Raw genomic sequence first — 18,110 nt, 5'->3', positions numbered from 1 at the left:
AGGTCCAAGAAACCAGCTCCTTCCCTCCCTTCCCACCGGCCGGCTTCTTCAATTCCCCTGACTTTAATGGAATGATTCAACCAAGGTTCAATTTGGCCCAATAAATCTGAAAGGAACACCAGGAAGACCTAACTCATGAGGCCATTTTAAAGCTAGTTCATACTGCTGGGGGAAGAGAGAATTAGGGGACTAGTTTTTACAGCTCTTGATTAGCCTCTTATTTCCAAGCCAGTCAATACGGCTTCCCCATCCAATTTTCAACAAGGTGAATGCAATGAAAAGAAGAAGACTGCAAATTTATACCCCGCCCTTCTCTCTGAATCAGAGTGGCTTACAATCTCCTTTACCTTCCTCCCCCACAACAGACACCCTGTGAGGTAGATGAAGATGCTGGATTCATATCCCGCCCTCCACTCCGAAGAGTCTCAGAGAGGCTCACAATCTCCTTTACCTTCCTCCCCCACAACAGACACCCTGTGAGGTGGGTGGGGCTGGAGAGGGCTCTCCCAGCAGCTGCCCTTTCAAGGACAACCTCTGCCAGAGCTATGGCTGACCCAAGGCCATTCCAGCAGGTGCAAGTGGAGGAGTGGGGAATCAAACCTGGTTCTCCCAGATAAAGAGTCCACGCACTTAACCACTACACCAAACTGGCTCTCAGAAGGCAGTGAAACGAGGGCTGCCATCTCCCGATTGGGAAATGCCTAGAGATTTTGGGGGTGTAGCATGAGGAGGGTGGGGTTTGGGGCATAATGTCACGGAGTTCAACTTCCAAAAGAGCCATTTTCTCTAAGTGAAGTGATCTCTGCCACCTGGAGTTTGGTTGTAATGGTGGGAGATCTTCAGCTACCATCTGGAGGTTGGCAACCCAACACGCAGACATAAACACCACCAGCCTGTGTGGCCCAAACTAGGGTTGCCAATCCCCAGTTGGGGATAGGGTTTAGAGGAGGGAAAGGTTTGCTGGGTGCTCCATTATTTCCTATGGAGACCCATTTCTATAGGGTATAATGGAGTATTGATCTGCAGGTATCTGGGGCGCGGGGGGGGGGACTGTTTTTTGAGGTAAATGCACCAAATTTTCAGCACAGGATTCAGTGCCTCCCCTCAAAACACCCTCCAAGTTTCAAAATGATTAGACCAAGGGGCCCAATTCTATGAGCCCAAAAGAAGGTGCCCCTATTCTTCATTATTCCCAATGGAGGGAAGGCATTTAAAAGGCTTGCAGTCCCTTTAAATGTGATGGGCAGGACTCCCGTTGGAGTTCAGTTATGCTTGTCACAACCAGTGTTTGCTCTAAGCTGAGTTAGCATGAGCTAGCTCACAGATTTTTAATCTCCAGCTCACACATTTTTGGCTTGGCTCAGGAAGGATGACCCCGGAGCACACTAATTGACGCAGCAGCTCACAGCTTCAATGCCAGCAGCTCACAAAGTAGAATTTTTGCTCACAAGACTCTGCAGCTTAGAGGGAACACCGGTCACAACCTTGCGTCTGGCTCCACCCCCAATGTCTCCTGGCTCCACCCCCAAAGTTCCTAGATATTTCTCGTGTTGGACCTGGCAACCCGAGCTCAGATGGGGTCAGTCAACCTGCTTCTAGTGCACATCCATCACCACGGTTCTCACCAGCTACTGAGTGCCGTACAGCTTACAAACAGAGTTGCCCGCTGTTCTTCAGACTACAGAGGTCTGTTGCTTTGGAGGAAAAGGGCTGATTTGGAGGGTGGGCTCTATGGAATGATCCTTCTACTGCAGAAGCTCGCTGAGTGACCTTGGGCCTGTCGCAGAAGGGATGCCAGCCTCCAGGTGGGATCTAGAGAATCCCCAGAATTACAGTTCATCTATAGACTTCCAAGGTCAGTTCCCCTGGAGAAAACGGATGCTCTGGAGAGTGGGCTCTATGACATTGTACCCCACTGAGGTCCTGTCCTCCCCAGGCTCCATCTCTAAATCTCCAGAAGTTTCCCAACTTGGATCTGGCAGACCTGCCCCCCCAGTCCCTGCCCCGCAAACTTTCAGCCTGGCCTACCTCACAAGGTTATCATTGTAGGAAAATAGTGGAGGGGAGAACAACATTCTAAACCGCTTTCAATCCCAACTGGGGAGAAAAGCAAGATATAATTAAAGAAAATGGAAGTCGTACCCTGCTGAGGTCCCTCCCCTCCCCAAACCCCACCTACCGCAGGCTCCACCCCCAAATGTCCAGGAATCTCCTCACCTGGAGTTGGCAACCCTGCCCACAACGTTACCCAACTGGTTGGGATCCACTTGCAAAGTAACTGCATCAGTTTGGTGTAGTTGAGGGTGCACTCTCTTGGAGGACTCTAATCTGGGAGAACTGAGTTTGATTCCCCATGTTTCCACATGCAGCTGCTGGGTGAGCTTAGGCCAGTCCCTGTTCTCTCAGAGCTGTTCTCTCAAGCGCTGTTCTCTCAGAGCTCTCTCAACCCCACCTACCTCACAAGTTGTCTTTTGTGGGGAAAGAAAGGAGATTGTAAACCACTCTGAGACTCTGAGTGAAGGGCAGGGTGTCAGTCCAATCTCTGCTCTCCTCTCTCTTCTTCTTCTGCTCCCCCACCAACATAAAATACGGGAATCTCAAATCTCAGTTAACACTGAGCAGGTTTATATTTCACTTTTCAAGTCCAGTGTTTATAACTATAATGTATTATTGAGCAGTGGGCTGTATTTCATGGCTTTTGCACCTTCTTTCTTTCTTTATGGCATCGCGTCACAGCTGACTTAATGCAACACGGAGATGATGATGAAGAAGAAGATATTGAATTTATATCCCGCCCTCCACTCTGAAGAGTCTCAGAGCGGCTCACAATCTCCTTTCCCTTCCTCCCCCACAACAGACACCCTGTGAGGTAGATGAAGATATTGGATTTATATCCCGCCCTCCACTCCGAAGAGTCTTAGAGCGGCTGACAATCTCCTTTACCTTCCTCCCCCACAACAGACACCCTGTGAGGTAGATGAAGATATTGGATTTATATCCCGCCCTCCACTCCAAAGAGTCTCAGAGCAGCCTACAATCTCCTTTCCCTTCCTCCCCCACAACAGACACCCTGTGAGGTAGATGAAGATATTGGATTTATATCCCGCCCTCCACTTCGTAGAGTCTCAGAGCGGCTCACAATCTCCTTTCCTTTCCTCCCCCACAACAGACACCCTGTGAGGTGGGTGGGGCTGGTGAGGGGGTGGGTGGGGCTGGAGAGGGCTCTCCCAGCAGCTGCCCTTTCAAGGACAACCTCTGCCAGAGCTATGGCTAACCCAAGGCCATTCCAGCAGGTGCAAGTGGAGAAGTGGGGAATCAAACCCGGTTCTCCCAGATAAGAGTCTGCACACTTAGCCACTACACCAAACTGGCTCTCAATGTTAAGATGTTAATAGGTGATCTGCCAGTGTTTGTCCCGGCATAGCCACTCTTCCTTGGTGGTCTCCCAGGGCTGACCCTGCTTAGCTTCTGATATCTGACCTGATCAGGCCAGCCTGGGCCACCTAGGTCAAGGCAGAAATGAACAGAGGTGGACTCTCATTGCCTGCCTCTGCAAAGCAACCCTGGATTTCCTTGGTGGACTCTCATTCAAATACTATTTATTTATTGTGTGGCAGAGTTACATATAGGAAGCAGATAATAATATAAAATACGTAACTAGGGGTCTTAGTAGACCATACGCTGAACATGAGTCAGCAGTGTGATGCGGTGGCTAAAAAGGCAAATGCAATTTTGGGCTGTATCAACAGAAGTACAGATCATGTGAAGGGATGGTATTGCTTTACTCTGTTCTGGTAAGACCTCCCCTGGAGTATTGTGTTCCGTTTTGGGCACCACATTTTAAGAAGGCTATAGACAAGCTGGAACAGATCCAGAAGAGGGTGATGAAGATGGTGAGGACCTGGAGACCAAGTCCTCTGAGGAAAGGTTGAAGGAGCTGGGCGTGTTTAGCCTGGAGAGGAGGCGGCTGAGAGGTGATATGGTCACCATCTTCAAGTACTTGAAGGGCTGTCATCTAGAGGATGGTGTGGAATTGTTTTCTGTGGCCCCAGAAGGTAGGACCAGAACTAACGGGTTGAAATTAAATCAGAAGCATTTCCGGTTCAACATTAGGAAGAACTTCCTGACAGAGCAGTTCTTCAGTGGAACAGGCTTTCTCGGGAGGTGGTGGGCTCTTCTTCCTTGGAGGTTTTTAAACAGAGGCTAGATGGCCATCTGACAGAAATTCTGGTCCCGTGAACTTAGGGGAAGGTGTTGGTGAATTTCCTGCACTGTGCAGGGGTTGGACTAGATGACCCTAGGGGTCCCTTCCAACTCTATGATTCTATTAAATACTGACCAGGATTGACCCTGTTTAGCTTCCGAAATCTAATGAGATTAGGTCTGCTTGGATTAACAAGGTCAAGACTTTTGCCCATCCCCAAAATCAGCACCAGATCCTCGCCCAGCCTCCTTCCACAGCTCATGCTGCCCCGTACCCAACTACAAGAGAGATGCAACCCTCCGTTGGGTGCTTCTGACACACAGTTTGAAGAATCACGGTCTTAGAAAACTCCTGCTGAGAACTTGGGATAATTTGCTTTTCTTCTGCCTCAGGGCTTTTTGTCCCCATTTGCTTCCAAAGGGCCTTGCCTGAAATTCTTACCCACCTGACCCGAATTGGCAAGAATCATAGAGTTGAAAGGGACCACTGGGGTCATCTAGTCCAGCCCCCTGCACAATGCAGGAAACTCACAAACACCTCCCCCTAAATTCACAGGATCTTCATTGCTGTCAGATGGCCATCTAGCCTCTGTTTAAAAACCTCTGAGGAAGGAGAGCCCACCACCTCCTGAGGAAGCCTGTTCCACTGAGGAATCGCTCTAACTGTCAGGAAGTTCTTCCTAATGTTGAGCCAGAAACTCTTTTAATTTAATTTCAACCCGTTGGTTCTGAATTGGAACCCAAGTTCTATCGAAAGGAAACAGCAGTGCTCCAAGTTCCGTGCGATAGCCGGTGATTTCCTTCTCCAAGTCCCTTCTCCAGCTGCCCTTCAGTTCTGCAAGGAAATCTCCAGTGCTCTTTGCTGTTTTGCATGAAGGATATGGCCAGCCAAAAACAAATGACATTCTGCTTAAAAAGCAATTTCCCCCCCAAAGCGATCCATGGCTCTTCAGCGCCCTGGTCTCCTTCCTCCAGACATCTCAAATTGACTGCCAATGAGATTGGGGAAATGGTCTTACATCTCTAAAGACCATGCAGTCCGAAACAGAGTTACAGTTTGGAGGAAACTTTTTTAAGGATTGCACTGGAAGACACAGGAGGGAGTTGATGGTAAGGAGTGGGAGTAGGGTCACAGCACAGACGATTTAGTAAAAGCTGTTGGCTCCATTTCAAGTGTGTGTGAACGAATATTCAGTCCCCCATGTCTGCTCTGGTAAGACCTCACCTGGAGTATTGTGTTCAGTTTTGGGCACCACATTTTAAAAATGATATAGACAAGCTGGAACGGGCCCAGAGGAGGGCGACGAAGATGGTGAGGGGTCTGGAGACCAAGTCCTATGAGGATAGGTTGAAGGAGCTGGGGATAGGATCACCATCTTCAAGTACTTGAAGGGCTGTCATATAGAGGATGGAGTGGAATTGTTTTCTGTGGCCCCGGAAGGTAGGACCAGAACCAATGGGTTGAAATTAAATCAAAAGAGTTTCCGGCTCAACATTAGGAAGAACTTCCTGACCGTTAGAGCGATTCCTCAATGGAACAGGCTTCCTCGGGAGTTGGTGGGCTCTCCTTTCTTGGAGGTTTTTAAACAGAGGTTAGATGGCCATCTGACAGCAATGAAGATCCTGTGAATTTAGGGGGAGGTGTTTGTGAGCTATTTCCAATGGAGGGAAGGCATTGAAAAGGTGTCTGGTCCCTTGAAATGGGATGGCCAGAAGTCCCTTTGGAGTTCAGTTGTGCTTGTGGCACCCTTGCTCCTGGCTCCACCCCCAAAGTCTCCTGGCTCCACCCCCAAAGTCCCCAGATATTTCTTTAATTGGACTTGGCAACTCTAATGTGATGCCACAGTGCAGGGGTCCCCAACCTTTTGGGGGGCTGACCGCCCACTATTAAAATTGATCCTCAGACGACAGAGGTCGGTTCCACAGGAGAAAATGGCTGCTTTGGAGGGTGGCCTCTATGGCATTATACCCCACTGAAGTTCTTCCTCCCCCAAACCCCACCCTTCCCAGGCTCTAAAACACGGGTGCCTATCAGGCCCCTGAGCAACTCTCTGTCATCTGCTTCCTTCTCTACCCTTCAAAGCAGCTGTTTTCTCCAGGGGAACTGATCTCTGTAACCTGGACATCATTTGAAATTCTGGGAGATCTACAGGCCTGGAGTTTGGGGTTGCCAGGACCAATTCAAAAAATATAAGGGGATTTTGGAGCCAGGAGCAAGGTTGTGACAAGCATAATTGAACTCCAAAGGGAGTTCTGGCCATCACATTTAAAGGGGCTGCACACGTTTAAAGGCCTTCCCTCCATTGGAAATAATGAAGGATAGGGGCACCTTCTTTTGAGGCTCATAGAATTGGACCTCCAGGTCCAATCTTTTTAAAACTTGGAAGATGTTTTCAGGAGAGGCACTGGATGCTATATTGCAAATTTGATGCCTCTATCTCAAAAGGCAACCCTCCAAGCCCCAAATACCTATGGATCAATTCTCCATTATACCCTATGGGAATTGGTCTCCATAGGGCAAATGGAGTTCCCAGCAGACCTTTCCCTCCCCTCCCCCTGCTTTCTGATGAACCTGAAGCAGGGGGAGGGCCTCCAAACTGGGAGATTCCACCTGGGGATTGTCAACCCTACTAACTAGGCCCTGATCTCCGTTGCTCCTAAGACACAAGTTGAAGCGAGGAAAAGAGAAAGCAACCTTTCATTCAGAGGAGGGCAGCGAAAAAGGCTTGGCCCCGCTCAGACGGCATAGCGCTTGCTGCTGTCTGAGATGCCAATTTTATAATGAGCCAAATATCTGATCTCAGAGGAGGGGGTCAAATAGCTGCGGTCCCTGGACCAGCATCTGTGGAACAGAGTGGCCCTTCGTGATACGGAAAACTGGCCACCTCTGACACAGGTCAGCCTTAAGGCCAATTCTGATCAATCCCCTCTTTGACTGGTGCTCGATCGGCACTGCGATAACACTGCAAGCGATCTCTTTGATTCCCCCCCTCCCTTCTATGCTTCTATGAATTCTGTTGGGATATGCATATTTTTGGAAAGCACCCGTCTGACCTCCCCTCCCCCCTTCCCCGTTTCTGAAACGGCCCACCTTCTGTGCCCACTCTGATTAACATCACACTGGAGTAACTCCATCTGTGCTACTAATTAAGAGCCAAAAAAAGTAATGGAAATTAGATCAGCCACTAGGGCCAAATTTAAAACAAAAAAAAACAAAAACAGGCCCCTCTCTTTTCTCATCCTACAAGGCAGGTTTTTTGAGGAGGAATGGACCACGGCCAAAGATTAATTTATTGTGGCAGAGGGGGCACTGAATGTTTTTTTTCAGGGGGGGGCGGGACTTCATTTATAGACGGTATCGGGAAGATCTCTCTCGGCATCATTTAATATGCACCAGGGATCACTTGGGGAATTGAGTGGCTGAATTTTCTTACTGGGTCAAATAACATCTCATACAGTAACTCCCCCCCCCCTCAATAACATCTCCTCTCCCACCTTTTAAAGCGCATATAAAGCATGCACTTCTTATGACACCTCTCTTCAATAGAAGACCCGTCCTCTCCGGCTATTAAGAACAGAGGTGTGAATAGCGAAAATGCAAATGAGATGGAGGCAAGCTAAAGGAATCTGGTTTCCCAGGCCTCGGTACTAATTTACATACAGCAAAGGAGAAAGCGAAAGCGTTTGAAGACCGCCGGCAGGAAAGGAAAAGCCCGTGGCAAATAAGTCGTGGAGCAGAGAAGCAAGGCATAAGTGACCTTGTTCACACAAGGCATCTGATAGGGCAGAACAGAACTCTAGAAGCATCGTGGAGGGTGGTGATCTTTGAGAGCACAGAAAGCAGCATTTCAAGCTTCCTTAAGGCACAGGGTTGAGGGGGTGGAGGGTCCACAGCTTGGTGGTAAAGCCTTTGCTTTGCATGCCGAAGGTCTCAGGTTCAATCCCTGGCATCTCCAGTAGAAGAATCTCAGATTGCAACCCTTGGGAAAGACTTTTTCTGCCTAGAATGCTGGAAAGCCATTGCCAATCAGAGCAGCCAATGCAGACCAATTGGTCTGTAAGTGTCATAGATTCACCTGAAGTGCAAACCTGAATATTATACTCAGTTTGATGATCTCAGACAAACCCCAAGAGGTACAGATGGATGCAAAGATGGCAACATCTAGATAGTGAGGTACATCTAGTCAGCTAGATAGTCACAGTGGCATAGCGGTTAGACCAGGGGTGGCTAAACTTGCTTAACGTAAGAACCACATAGAATAAACATTAGATGTTTGAGAGCTGCAAGGAAGGAAGGAAGGAAGGAAGGAAGGAAGGAAGGAAGGAAGGAAGGAAGGAAGGAAGGAAGGAAGGAAGGAAGGAAGGAAGGAAGGAAGGAAGGAAGGAAGGAAGGAAGGAAGATGGGGGAGGGAGAAGTGGAAAGAAAGCAACTTTAACTTTAAACACATTCTTCAAGCCACCAGCCAACGGGGCGGTGAGGGCTTCAAGAGCCACACAATATGTATGAAAGAGCCACATATGGCTCCCGAGCCACAGTTTGGCCACCCCTAGGTTAGACGATCACCCTAGGATCTAGAAGACCCAGGTTCAAATCTCTTCTCTGCCATGTAAACTTGCTGAGTGATTACAGACCAGTGTTCCCTGTAAGCTGAGTTAGTGTGAGCTAGCTCACGGTTTTTTTAGCCGCTGGCTCACACATTTTTGTCTCAGCTCAGGAAGGATGACCCCAGAACAAACTGATTTATGCAGTAGCCAAATCACTTGCTCACAGCCAGGGGTCATTTTGTAGAAAAATAGGCGGTGGAGCTCATCCACGGATTGCTATGCAGCTGCACCGACTATTCAATGGACAAGGTAGGTAGGTGGGGAGGAAGAAGGGGGAACCCTCAGAAAGGTTTAGGAGCTGTGCTCCTGTGAGCTCCTGCTCAATTCAAGGCGTGCTCGCAACTTTAATGCCAGTAGCACACAAGACAGAATTTTTGCTCACAAGACTTGACAGCTTAGAGGAAGCATCGCTACAGATCAGGGGTGGCCAAACTTCCTTAATGTAAGCGCCACATAAAATAAATGCCAGATGTTTGAGAGCCACAAGACAGGGAGGGAGGAAAATAGATGGGGGAGGGAGAGGTTGAAAGAAAGCAACTTTAAATGCATTCTCCAAGCTGCTGGCTGGCTTGACTTGGACAAGTGATTTCAAGAGAGAAATGCTTTTTCCAAGCCAGCAAACGAGGTGGTGGGGGCTCCGAGAACCACACAATACGTATGAAACAGCCACATGTGGCTCCCGAGCCACAGTTTGGCCACCCCTGCTACAGACCATTAACATATTCTCACTCTAATCTATTTGACAGAGTTGTTGTGAAGATAAAATACAGGAGAGGAGAAAGAGATGAGCCTCTTTGGATCCCATGGAGGGGGGGGGAAGAGGGGGTATAAATGAAGAAAATAAATCAAACAGGGTAGATTATTGGTGGAGTTGCTGGAAAATGTTGAGGTTTCGTTCAGATTTCGAGAGAAAACACCACGGCCTACTCCAGATCCAGACTACTTCAGGAAACCTATCTGGACCAAGCCCTTGGAGACCACCAGAACTGGGCACACAGTGATGATGTCACTCATGGCAGGTGGTCTTCAGATCCCTGGGTCTCTGCTGACCCATTTATCTCACAAGTGTTCCTCCTTGCTACCTCCCTACCCCATGCTGCTCAACATTATGACGTCATCAGCATGAGACCAGTGTGTAGATCTGAGGCCTCCAGACACAGGTTTTCGAACGTGCTGAAAGGGAGCAGTCACTTCGGGCTTCCTATTGAATAGGAATAGGAACAAACCTTGCCATTCCCATATAGGATTGCCAGCAGTGCCCTGACAAATGGCAGGACATTCTGAGGAAGGTGCACGGGGAGGGTGGAGTTTTGGGAGAATGGGGTGACACTCTAGGAGTTTCCCCTACTAAGGATGCCAGCCTCCAGGTGAGACCTGGGGATCTCCAGGAATTCCAGCTCATCTCCAGACTACAGAGATCAGTTCCCCTGGAGGAAACAGATGCTTTGGAGGGTGGGTTCTATGGCCTTGTACCACACTGAGGCCCCTGCTCTCTTCGGGCTCTGTCCCAAATCTCCAGGAGTTTCTCAGCCTGGATCTGACAATTCTCCACCCACCTCCAATCCCCTGCTGGGGACCTCAGGGGAGACGTGGCTACCCTATAACGACATGAAGGAAATTCCTAGAGCCTCACTGGGGAAGGCATTTTCTGGCTATGTTCACCTCTTGGTTTCTTCAAGATGAGGGATTGGGGCTAAGGACGAGGGATCGATGTCCCGTGGACTCTAAGGCAGTATCAGGGCTTTTTGATAGGCCAGTTTGGTGCAGTGGTTAAGTGTGTGGACTCTTATCTGGGAGAACCGGGTTTGATTCCCCACTCCTCCACTTGCACCTGCTGGAATGGCCTTGGGTTATCCATAGCTCTTGCAGGAGTTGTCCTTGAAAGGGCAGTTGTTGTGAGAGCCCTCTCAGCTCCAACCACCTCACAGGATGTCTATTGTGGGGGGAGAAGATATAGGAGATTGTAAGCCGCTCTGAATCTGATTCAGAGAGAAGGGCGGGGTATAAATCCGCAGTCTTCTTCTCTCTTTTTTTTTTTTAGCAGGAACTCTGTTGCATATTAGGCCACACACCCCTGATGTAGCCAATCCTCCTGGAGCTTACAGTAGGCCCTGTACTGAGAGCCCTGTAAACTCTTGGAGGATTGGCTACATCAGGGGTGTGTGGCCTAATATGCAAAGGAGTTCCTGTTACAAAAAGAGCCCTGGGCATTACACCCTACTTAGCTTCTTCCTCTCCCCTCTCCCAGCATCACCCCCAAATCTCCAGGAATTTCCCAACCCCAGAGTTGGGAACCCTAACAGTAGTGTTTGTACCCCACGGTGGTACCACGATCTGTTCTTACCGGGGTCGTGCTGCTGCCTCCATAGAAGGTGACTTCTTCCCACGTGGCCATGAAAACTGACACAGCTGTGAAGGACGCCAGGTTCTTGAAATACTTGCGGACATCTCGGGAGACTTTCTTGAGGAGAGCCGGATCTGAGCTCTCTCGGTAGTAGACTTCCCCTCGGATCCCGTTGTGGATGTCCGCCCAAAAGGGGGCAATGAAGGCCCGCCCGTCGTTCAGGGGAAAGGACTCCGGCGTGAACTGGCTGACCAGTGCGTTAAAGGAAATGACTCCATTGTTGTTGACCTACAAAGGAGAAGAGAAAGGCTTGATTTAAGTGAACGGAATCTTTGGCAGAAAGAAGGGGGGAAACGTCAGCTTGAAATTATACTTGTGCTGGAGCAGTCAGAGAGAGAAGCCAGGCTATGCAATTATGGGTTGTAAATAGGTCTATATATCTAGGCTTCTCTGTGCCCCTCGTCTCACCCTGCAGCTGGGATGGAATTAAGATTCAAAACACCACGGAATGAAACCCAGAGGCCTAAACCCCTGAAAATTACAAGCCACTGCATTCCTATGGTAAAACATCCTTCTGGGTCATGCAGGCTAATGCAATCAGAAGTGGAAATGACTGGAAGAAAACTCCGCACGAGCGCTGAGTCATGCGCAAGAGATTCTGCGCAATTTCTTTCTTCCTCATGTAACTAGTCAGTCGGTCTTGAGCATGACCCATAAGCCATAGAGGAAAAAACAATGTTAATCAATTAATTGAACTAGCAGGAGCTGTGGCTCAGTGGCAGAACATTGGCTGGATATGGAGACGATCCCATGTTCATTCCCTGGCATCTCCAGTTAACAGGACCAGGTAGGGTTGTTATGAGGGCTGGATCTGACATAAATGAGACCTTGTTGGGCTGGGCCGTGTGTGTCATAACATGTAATGCCAGGTAGCAGAGAGATAAATTTTATAAAGGACACAGACAAACACAATTAAAGATTTTTAAAACTTAAAACATGCTTAAAAGATCAGCGCTCTTACAATATTTTGTTTATTTAACACTTTCTGATAACTCACACCTCTTTGAATTATTGCATCAAAACCTCGAGATGATGTCTGTGCTGTAGCAATCTTGAGTATGATGTTGTTTGTGTGTGTGTGTAAGTTCCAAACCTACTTTTGATTTATTGACATTCATTACAGAAATCTCATGATCTATGCTTTCAGCCTAAGACCCGGGAAAAACGTGAAACGGCTGGGCGTTGCGAGCTTTTGTACATAAGTTGCTTCATGTGCTGGTCAGCCAAGGGAGAAAAAAGAGGCCTTGTTCTGTAGCTCCTGTGCGATTGAGCAAGCCTGACAAAGCAAGCGGTGATGCAGAAGGACGGAAGAGAGAAATGGAAGCAGATTACATTGCGTTGCTTGCGGGCCTGATAGGAGCCCTCTGGGGGCCTGATCCAGCCCTTGGGCCGCACGCTTGACATCCCTGAGGTACTTTTTTTTTTTTGCTGTCAAGTCACAGCTGACTTATGGTGACCCTGGAAGTTTTCAAGGCAAGAGATGCTCAGAGGTGGTTTGGCACTGCTTGCCTCTTTGTAATGACCCTCGTATACTTTGGTTGTCTTGCATCCAAATCCTGACTAGGGCTGACCCTGCTTAGTTTCTGAGATCTGACAAAATCAGGCTTGCCTGGGCTATCCAGGGTCAGGCATGACCAGATACTAGGTGATGGGAAAGACCTCTGCCTGAAATCCTAGAGAGCCGCTGCCCATCAGAGTAGACATATAATGATCTTGATGGATCAAGGGTCTGATTCATTAGGATTGCCAGTCCCAGGCTGGGAAACTCCTGAAGATTTGGAGATGGAGCCCGGGGAGGAGAGGGACTCCGGTGGAGGACAATGCCGTCCCATCCACCCTCCGAAGCGTCCATGTTCTCCAGGGAAACTGAGCTCTGTCACCTGGAGATCAGTTGTAATCCCAGGCAATCCGTCTGGAATCACAGTCTTGAGATCAGGTTTCATTCTGGGCAGGAGGTCACAGGAGCGGAAATGGGAAAATAACTAAATCATATAAACCAGACAGATGGAAACCTTCCTCAGGCCACTGTGGCCGCATAAGAGAAAGTAATTTTAAAGGTATGATGGGAGTCAGGTTTTACGATGACAATTATAATCCAAGAAGCATTTTAAGGTGGATGATGAGCTGATATAATTTAGTATGTCTTCCGGTGATGTCAGGGGTATGTGGCATATGCAAATGAGTGATGCCAATGAGTTGTGCTAATGAGCTCCGGAACTTCTTTTTTTATTAAATGACCACTGCTGGAAATGAGCTGTCATTCCTGTGGAGCCCCGACGCTTCAGTCTGATTTTGCCCAAGCTGCCGCGGGGCTGTGTCTTGCCCTGCCTGTTTCCTGCGGCAAGCAAGATCCTCTGAAAGCTGGATTCTGCTTGCCGCAGGAAAGAGGCAGGGTGAGTTGCAGCTCCGCGGTGGCTTGTGTGATATCGGACGGAAGCATCAGGTAGAAAAGAGCACTGATGCTGGAACAAGCCTAGTGGGGAAATCGGTCCCATACTACATTTTGGCCTAAGGAAGATACCTGTGCAACTTTGAAGCCTGCAGCTTTTAAACAGCCAGGCTGTATTCTGTCCAGGTACTTGGCGTCCTCTTGACCCAGTCTTGGAAAGAGAGTCATCCTTCCCTTTTAAGTTTCAACAGAAGAAGATCAAGAAAACAGACAGCATCTTTACCCTCCAAAAACCCCTTGAAGTAGGAACAAAGTAATCCTTTATTTCCCTGCAGCTCCCTACCTATTCTTGTTTCCTGACATGCAACAGGAATAATGTTCAGCCAGTCAAGGCCCAAGTGTTGCTTCGGTGTTTAATCACCTGCAAAAAAAGCAATTTATTGCCTTTTATATTCCAGCCCTATGAACATTAGCCCATTAAATATACCTTTTGACTTTCTTAATCATGAAACCTATCAGTTCATGAAATCTAAGAACTTGTCAGCGAGGATCCGATAAATCTTCCGAACGCGCCGGAGGAGAGCTGTGTTTAAAATGCAGCTGCTAATGGTGGGGAAATGAATAATACGACCCAGCGGCGGACGGAGACTTGGGGCTCCAATCCTGAAGATCCATCCTGCTAGCCAGCGTTTTCTTCTTGCTCCGGAAAAAGACGCCTGCGTTAGCGAAACAGATCGGTGGGATCCAATACTTACAAACACGGTTCTATAGGTGAGGCCAAAGAAGATGATGGGAAATGAGAGTTTGATCTCTGGGGAACTTCCGTCGTCCACTTTGGGGGTTTTGGTGTCGTTCTGCCAGTAGGGATACAAAATGGCCCTGGCGTGAGCTGTAATGGGGACAAAATGTATTAACAAGGTGCCCTAAAGGGTGCACTCGCTGCCACAGAATCAGGTAGATAACGTATCTCGGGGAAATCCTCGCCCCTAAAATGTGTCTGCTTCTTGGGAGGTGGTGGAGGGAAGCACCATTAAGTCAGAACCAACATATGGCAACCCCATAGGCCAAAGATGTTCAGAAGTGGCTTACCGTTGCCTTCCTCTGCGTAGCAACTTTGGACTTCCTTGGGCGGGGGTCTCCCACCCAAGTCCTTTTCTCCCTTTCTCACAATACAAGAACTTGTGGGCATTCGATGAAATTGCTGAGCAGTCAGGTTAAAACGGATAAAAGGAAGTCCTTCTTCACCCAAAGGGTGATTAACATGTGGAATTCACTGCCACAGGAGGTGGTGGCGGCTACAAGCATAGCCAGCTTCAAGAGGGGGTTAGATAAAAATATGGAGCAGAGGTCCATCAGTGGCTATTAGCCACTATATATATGTGTGTGTGTGTGTTTGTATGTATGTATATACACACACACATATATATATTGGCCACTGTGTGACACAGAGTGTTGGACTGGATGGCCCACTGGCCTGATCCAACATGGCTTCTCTAATGTTCTTATGTGACACAGAGTGTTGGACTGGATGGGCCATTGGCCTGATCCAACATGGCTTCTCTAATGTTCTTCTGTGACACAGAGTGTTGGTCTGGATGGGCCATTGGCCTGATCCAACATGGCTTCTCTAATGTTCTTATGTGACACAGAGTGTTGGACTGGATGGGCCATTGGCCTGATCCAACATGGCTTCTCTTATGTTCTTCTGTGACACAGAGTGTTGGTCTGGATGGGCCATTGGCCTGATCCAACATGGCTTCTCTAATGTTCTTATGTGACACAGAGTGTTGGACTGGATGGGCCATTGGCCTGATCCAACATGGCTTCTCTAATGTTCTTATGTGACACAGAGTGTTGGACTGGATGGGCCATTGGCCTGATCCAACATGGCTTCTCTTATGTTCTTATTTTCTTAAGTACTAACTAGGGCCAACCCTTCCTGGCCTGATCCAACATGGCTTCTCTTATGTCCTTATGCATTTTTGGCATTGGCATTGATCTATGACCTTGGCACCCATCTATTCCAGCATTCCGTTTTCCATAGTGCGAAACCAGATACTTTTGAGAAACCAATAAACATCCCACAAAGGATGCAGTTGCCCCATGATGACAGCTTCAAGAAAGGACTGGATAAGCATATGGAGCAGAGGTCCATCAGTGGCTATTAGCCACAGCTTATCATTGGACCTCTCTGTCTGGGGCAGTGATGCTCTGTATTCCTGGTGTTTGGAGGGGGCACAATGGGAGGGCTTCTAGTGTCGTGGCCCCACTGATGGACCTCCTGATGGCACCTGGTTTCTTTGGCCACTGTGTGACACAGAGTGTTGGACTGGATGGGCCATTGGCCTAATCCAACATGGCTTCTCTTATGTTCTTATGTTTGGGGCAGTGATGCTCTGTATTCTTGGTGCTTGGGGAGGGCACAGTGGGAGGGCTTCTAGTGTCTTGGCCCCACTGATGGTATCTGGGTTTTTTTGGCCACTGTGTGACACAGAATGTTGGACTGGATGGGCCATTGGCCAGATCCAACATGGTTTCTCTTATGTTCTTATGTTCTCTTATGCTTAGTTTCCAAGATCTAACGGCCTGGGCCATCCAAGTCAAGGCAAGAGATGTTCAGAGGTGGTTTGCCATTGCCTGCCTCTGCATAGCAACCCTGGACTTCCTCAATGGTCTCCCATCCAAGTACTAACCAGGCCGACCCTGCTTAGTTTCCAAGATCTCACAAGATCAGGGTGGCCTGGGCTATCTAGGTTCAGTTACTTCTTGAGTAGGTGTAGCTAATCATCTGTAACTACATAAAAGGCAAGAGATGCACCCAGGGCTATCATCCAGAAGCAAAGTAATGGTTGGCAGCTAGAATCTAGATGCTCAGGCTTTAACAAATTAACATCTCTTATTCAACTTTTTGTAGGGTTGCCAATTTTTGATTAGAAAAGCCCTGGAGATGAGGGGTGGATGGAATCTGGGGAAGGGGAGATTTGGGAAGGGACCCCGGTGGGGTATGATGCCATAGATTTCACCCCCGTGAAGCAGCCATTTCCTACAAGGAAACTGATCTCTGTTGCTGATATTCTGGGCGAACAGACCTTCAACCATTAAGTTTCACTGCTGATCCTTCCCACCACTTCCACCACCACAAGACCTTTGAGATAGTTTTCACCAGCCTCTTGTTTCTCCCTCATCTTCTACCCTTTTTCTAAACCCTCATCTCTCTTTCCAGCTTCCTCCCCCTCCATTGTTCCTCACAGTTCTGTTTCATGGCAACTGTGCGCTCTCATGGGCACCCCCACAGCCCCTTCACTTTGCCAACTTCCACCCTCTCTGCCTCCACAGTACTTCTGGCCTGCTTCCCTCACCCAGCCTTTTGCCAACAGCGAACCACCTCTCTTGTCCCAAGGCCCTGTTTGAGTGTCTCTTCCAGGCTCCCTTTTGCCTCAGTCTTTTTGTCCTCCCGCCCTCTTCATGCATATAACTATGATTTCTGTGCTAGTGGTGGAAGCCAGAGGAAGTTGAATTAGGGTTGCCAGGTCTGACTCAAGAAATATCTGGGGACTTTGGGGGTAGGGTTGCCAAGTCCGCTGCGGCTGCTGGCAGGGGACCGCAAACAGTGTGATGACATCAGCCAGAAGTGACGTATTACGCTGGGCACGTCATGTGGGGTGGAGAATACCCTGCTTTGGTGGGCCCCAACTTGCTGGCAGGTTGGAGGCCACTGGGAGGAATCCTGTCACACTGTGGTGTGTGCAGCACCCAGAAGTGACATATTGCTCTGGACACATTGTGCGGGGACCCTCTAGGAATTTGCAGGAAACTCTATGATTTCATGTGGGGATGCTCTAGCAATTTTGGGGGGAAACTTTATGGTACCATAGAGTCCCCCCCAATTGCTAGAGCATCCCTACACGAAACCATAGAGTTTCCTGAAAATTCCTAGAGGGTCGCCGTGCAACGTTTCCGGAGCAATATGTCACTTATGGGTGCCGCACACACCACAGGGTGACAAGATTCCCCCCAGTGGCCTCCAACCTGCCAGCAGGTTGGGGCTCACCAAAGCAGGGGATCCTCCACCCCTGGTGGGAAATTGGCAGCCCTATATGGGGGTGGAGCAAGGAGCAAGGGTATGACAAGCATGAGGCACTGGGTGTGTGCTGAAAATTTGGTGCCTTGACCTCAAAAAACAGAGCTCCAGATATCCGTGGATCAACTCTCCATTATACCCCATAGGAATTGGTCTCCTTAAGGTATAATGGAGTGCCTAGCAGACATTCCCCTCCCCCTGCTTTCTGATGACCCTGAAGCGGGGGGAGGGCCTTTAAACCAGGAGATGCCCTGCCCCCCCAGGCACTTCATTATACCCTATGGAGACTGGTTTCCATAAAGTACGGTGGATAATTGATCTCATAGAATCACAGAATCATAGAGTTGGAAGGGACCTGCACAATGCAGGAAACTCACACTCTGTGGGTATTTAGGGCTCTGGGGAGCTGTTTTTTGAGGCAGAGGCAC

At 48.7% G+C, this 18,110-nt stretch overlaps 1 protein-coding gene across 1 annotated transcript in view; it reads right to left on the bottom strand.

Annotated features, from left to right (window-relative positions):
- Window positions 1-18,110, bottom strand: part of TECTA (tectorin alpha) — a 232,242-nt gene that overhangs the window by 116,893 nt on the left and 97,239 nt on the right. Inside the window, 2 exon segments of the mRNA XM_060251812.1 lie at window positions 11,153-11,440; window positions 14,357-14,490. Coding sequence (XP_060107795.1) covers window positions 11,153-11,440; window positions 14,357-14,490 — 422 coding nt within the window.

The sequence above is a fragment of the Heteronotia binoei genome, chromosome 12 (genome assembly GCF_032191835.1).
Source record: "Heteronotia binoei isolate CCM8104 ecotype False Entrance Well chromosome 12, APGP_CSIRO_Hbin_v1, whole genome shotgun sequence".
NCBI classification, from domain to species: domain Eukaryota; kingdom Metazoa; phylum Chordata; class Lepidosauria; order Squamata; family Gekkonidae; genus Heteronotia; species Heteronotia binoei.
The sequence above is the reverse complement of the archived record's forward strand: the minus strand, read 5'-3'. Positions and strand labels throughout refer to the sequence as shown.